General features: G+C 42.1%; 1 protein-coding gene across 1 annotated transcript in view; it reads left to right on the top strand.

The window, feature by feature from the left end:
• Positions 1 to 5,114, top strand: part of LOC101861082 — a gene marked incomplete in the record, with an annotated part of 15,866 nt that overhangs the window by 7,794 nt on the left and 2,958 nt on the right. The window contains 1 exon segment of the mRNA XM_013089107.2: positions 1,606 to 4,645. Coding sequence (XP_012944561.1) covers positions 1,606 to 4,645 — 3,040 coding nt within the window.

Here is a 5,114-nt window from a genome sequence, read left to right as displayed (position 1 = left end):
CCTTTCCACCCCTCCCTCTTCTCCTGGTCCTTCTCTCCCATGCGCCTCAGTGTACATCTTTCGGATGCCATCCACTCCAGCAGGAAGTTCAATCTGCTTTTTAAAATGTGTTTTTTTGGTGCTGTTTTGTATGTGTGGCATAATATGAGTAACTCTCCAATGGCGTAACAGATACTTGGTATATGCCCGATCAAAAGCAGACAAAAGACATCATATTTGTACAATTATACACAAATCAGAAACACAAATGTGTGTATCTTATCGTATCGGTACGGATGTTGTTGCTTTCCTTTTAAAGTTTTAATTATTTTCTTTTGTTTTGGCAAGAGCTTTATGGCGCTCGCAACAGCATAAAGTCATTATGAGCGCTTGGGATTCATTAAACATTTTCAGTTTGATAGGAATTATTTTTGAATGTTTGCCTGGGTGCTGGCTGAAGCCCATTTTTATTGATTTTAGACTACCAAGGGATCTTTAACATGCGCAACTTGCACACGAGGCCTCCAAGATTTTTCGCCCTTATCCGAGAAGGATAGGTGTTAGATCTTACATACCCTAAGATCAGTGGTGTGGGTTAAAGGCAGCCGGTAGAAGGAGCCAAGGAGTAGCACGTTTTAGTTGAAGATTTAAAAAACTGAAAAATGTGTATGAATAATGAAATTATGCTTCTCTTTGAAGTGTGCCAAACCAGCAGCCCATGGGCGGCGTCGAGTGATCAGAATGCTCATTCTCAATAAGTTAACATTCGAAACCGGTAATTTTATTTCCTGCCCAATATTTAATTTCCGGCACTTATTTATACCGAGAAGACCCGAGAAGACCCGAAAAGACCCCAAAAAACCCCCAAAAGACCCGAGAAGACCCGAAAAGACAGCCGAAAAGACCCGAGAAGACACGAAAAGACTCTAAATGACCCGAAAAGACATACATGGTTTATTTATTTATTTATTGTTTATTTATTTGTTGTTTATTTATTTGTCACAAACTGACACTTACATTTAAACCGAGAAGACCCGAAAAGACCCCAAAAGACCCAAAAAGACCCGAGAAGACAAACGAAAAGACCCGAGAAGACACGAAAAGACACTAAATGACCCGAAAAGACATACATGGTTTATTTATTTATTGTTTATTTATTTGTTGTTAATTTATTTATCACAAACAGATCGATAATAATATAGGCTCCACAGCCGTGGACAAGACATGACTCGGACCCCACCGTCTTTTCGGGTCTTCTTGGTAAAAATAAGTACCCTCATTTAGTGTCTTTTCGTGTCTTCTCGGGTCTTTTCGGCTGTCTTTTCGGGTCTTCTCGGGTCTTTTCGGGTCTTCTCGGGTCTTTTTGGGTCTTCTCGTATCCTTTCGGGTCTTCTCGGGTCTTTTTGGGTCTTCTCGTGTCTTTTCGGGTCTTCTCGGGTCTCCTCGGTAAATATAAGTTCCCTTTAATTTCTTTCTGCTTGATTTTTTTTTGTTCAAATGCTTTATAACTTTAAAATGGCTTTAAAAAGATTACTAGACTCGAAAAATCAGAGGCGGCGGTGTAATTGTTGTTGTTTTAGGCAAATATTGATTATGGGAATATAACACCCTGTTGATTTTTTACAGATGCCCAGAGTTCAACATAATAGAAACCGTCAAGGGAGAGTACGACTAAAGCCACGGAGAAGCAAAAGGGACACAATTCATGCTCTTAGTAGACGTGCTGCGCATGTGGAAAATGCCAAAACCGTATCCGACGCCCTGATCAAGCTTCAAGAATACCTCAACTTACTTGATCAAGAAGAACGCAGACAACGTGGAGAAAAAGCTGATTCTCAGTTGGAATCGAAACCATGCCAGAGGTCGATTGCAAGTCGGAAATCACCTAGCAGGGAGAAGACAAAACTATTGAGAAAATGCCTCACTCGAACGAGAGGAGGTTCTCTTTCGTCAAGTAATGACGTCACTTACCAAGCTCCTGAGAAAGAAACACGAGTAAGTAATGCCTCAGACAGGAGCATCGCAGGAAATAACAAAGAGCGTCAGAAACCTTTTAGTGACAGAGACCCTAACACGACGGGTAGCAATAATGACATTGCAGATACGACGCTTTCAGTCGATCTGAGATCCACGTCTGAGCCAACTAGTCGTCGAAGCTTACTCTCTGACAAGTCTAAACCTCACGCAAGCAGTACGTGTGGCGAGAAATTCCAAGCAGGATGTCAAGTACCTAGGAGTAAAAAATTCTCCAAAGAGGCTGACATCGCTACGCCTTCCATTGGTGAGACAGACGAACTTGCGAAAAGCTCAAGACAGTCGAGGAGACTGGGAGTTTTCTCCACTATTCCATCACCAGCAAACATAGAGTTCAGTCAGCAAAGTAATAAACCAATGACGTTGGGGCATGGCAGTAGCGGAATGTACCCAGAAAGCCAAGGTCAAATCCAGAAAGTGTTTGCATCGGATGGCGGACGAATCTCACACGTTTTCAATTTTTATAATGTGAAAGAGGCAAAAGTTGACTATAGGAGAGGCGACAACGTCATGAAGGATGGGAGAATTCACAATATCCTCGGTAAAACTGTAGATGTTTTGGAATCAATATTCAAATCTAAAGTAAACCCTGAACCTAAAGATCGTTTATCAGAAGCTGAGAGGCCCAACTTGGCAGATGAAACAATAAAACTTGAAAGACCGCTGGGCTCAACAACATCAATACGTGGCTATATTTTTGCAGACCATCAATCGCCTCCAACAACTAATGGTAAACTGTACAAGCTACGAACAGAGAAAGGCGAAGGATCTTTCACTGGTTCCCAAATTAGATCTTCAGAAACACCAGTCACGTTAGATAGCTATGAATCTTCGACTGTAGGTTTTGTTAGAATGTCCACAGATTTTAGTGGACTGTCCAGTCTTGACCCAAGCCAAAAATCTTCAGCTGGATACAGAACACCATCAAGACTGAATGCTGATAACAAATATCAGCAAGCAAGCACATACAGCTTTAGAACTGAAGAAGATCATGTAGACGTTTTGGTTCCGCCATTGACCACCACGGTCCCACTTAAAGAAATTGACTCCTCAACAGAAACACTTCGTCATCAGATAACAACTTTTGGCTTTAATACGAAGGGGCTGGACCAGGACGTAAGCGACAGCACGAGGGGAGTAGATGAGATTGTACCTACTAAGATGGTATATTCTCCACTGAACCAAAACGTTGATGGAGCTGGAAAAAAGCCCAAATATGTAGAAAAAGAGAGTGCTAAACCTCGATATCTCTTATCCGAGTTTGGCGCTCACGGAACATTGGCGGACGATGGTGCAGACTGGGACTATGATACACATTTGGACTACGATTTTCCAGATCAGGGAGAAAACTTTGGGCAAGAAGTTTTACACAAACTAGACACGATAATTGACATCTTAAACGGGTCTGTTCAGAAAAGAATGCTCCCTTTCGCAACGCAGCTGCATGCTGGTAATAGTTTTAATCATAGTCAACCAACACAGATGAACTCGGAAGATAAAAACCAAGGAAATGCCTTCCCAAGTCTTAAGATGTCTCTTGGGACAAGAAAAGCTTCATCTCTTTCAGAAACAGAAAGGGTATCGACTGCTAGACACATATTGCCAGGTTATAATGCTCAAAATAAAGAACACCCACGTCCCACTGATCAGCCAAGAGCTGATTTGAAACACGTAAGTAGAGATCCCAAGGATGTCTTTGAAGAAAAATATTCTGAGAAACAAAGTGTGCCCAGTCTAAGGAGATTTTTGGTCACCGACGACATCGAAACTAACCGCAAAACATTGCTTGCTGAGAACGAATTGTCAAGGGGTGACGCCGGGTTGCCATATATAAATATCTCACCCAATGAAGAGAGCGTTCCAGATCCAGCCATGAACTGGTATTTCTCAGGGGAAGAAGATGACACCAAAAACGCTCAAAGTACAAATACTTCTGGCCTTTTGAATCGTTACGACATGTTACAAAAGACTTCGCACATGCTGGATGTTTTAAGCAAACGACTTTCTCAATGTTCTGCTGATATGCTAAACGTCGATACAAATGTTAACGCGACACAGAAGAACATGGGTATGCACTCTTCTTGTACTGATGTTTTCCATGTTATGAAAGAAATGGGAGACAAATTATCAAATACCATCTCTAATAAAAGCTCCGGATTTTCTTTCGACACGTCCCTCGGAAAGGACAAGGAAAAAGATAATAGCCCACACGAAAAAGGATCAGAAGCAGATACCCCTCAAATAGATACTGGCCGTGCCATAAAACAAATTGAAAAAAAAATTGATCTTTTAAACCAAGAGGTCTCCCAAGTTGTTGCTGACGTTTTGGAAGTCAAAGAAAAATTCAATAGTACGACACAAAAAGATGCAATAAAAAAATCTGACATTAAGGAGATTTTGAAAGACTTAGGAATACTGGCCGGCCAAAGCATCCAAAGTTACGCCGACAGCTCTGAAGGCAAAAAATGGCAGAACTGGGAGTCAGAGGAAGTCAACGTGGAGCAAAAAGGCACGGACTTATCGAATAAAGCGATTCTAACCGATATTTTGAACAGGTTGGATAGGCTGGAGGAGAACGATGACCCTCTGTCAACAACAAAGGCACGTGTTAAAAGTTTCAGTATGTCCACGGGTGAGTCATCACTGCTGCTCTGTTTTGTGTATCATTTATTGTTGAAACTTAACGCCCTTCTCATTTATTGTGAACTAATGGAAAAGTGTTTCATAACCCCCCCCCCTTCCTCCACCCCCCGCAAAAACCAGCCCCCACCCCTCACAAACTCCTGCTTGTGCACAACATTAGGTAACTTAGGGGGCCGGCTGCCTGGACCTTGTCAGTTAAGACTAAGATCAAACCGGGAGGAGTGGGATACAACATCCCGGCACACAGACTCAGTTCTTGATAAAAATTTTGCTTCGTAAGAATCGAACTCACCTCTTGTGTATACTTTGAAAAAGGGCCTAACTCATTACACCACAACGGCAGCGCTCTTCTTGAAACAAATCATACCAGTACTAAGAAGGAACAGTCTTACCCCCTCCCCTCTTTCTCTCTCTCTCTCTCTCTCTCTCTCTCTCTCTCTCTCTCTCTCTCTCTCCCG

This window comes from Aplysia californica, unplaced genomic scaffold, assembly GCF_000002075.1.
Source record: "Aplysia californica isolate F4 #8 unplaced genomic scaffold, AplCal3.0 scaffold00875, whole genome shotgun sequence".
Lineage (NCBI taxonomy): Eukaryota > Metazoa > Mollusca > Gastropoda > Aplysiida > Aplysiidae > Aplysia > Aplysia californica.
The sequence above is the reverse complement of the archived record's forward strand: the minus strand, read 5'-3'. Positions and strand labels throughout refer to the sequence as shown.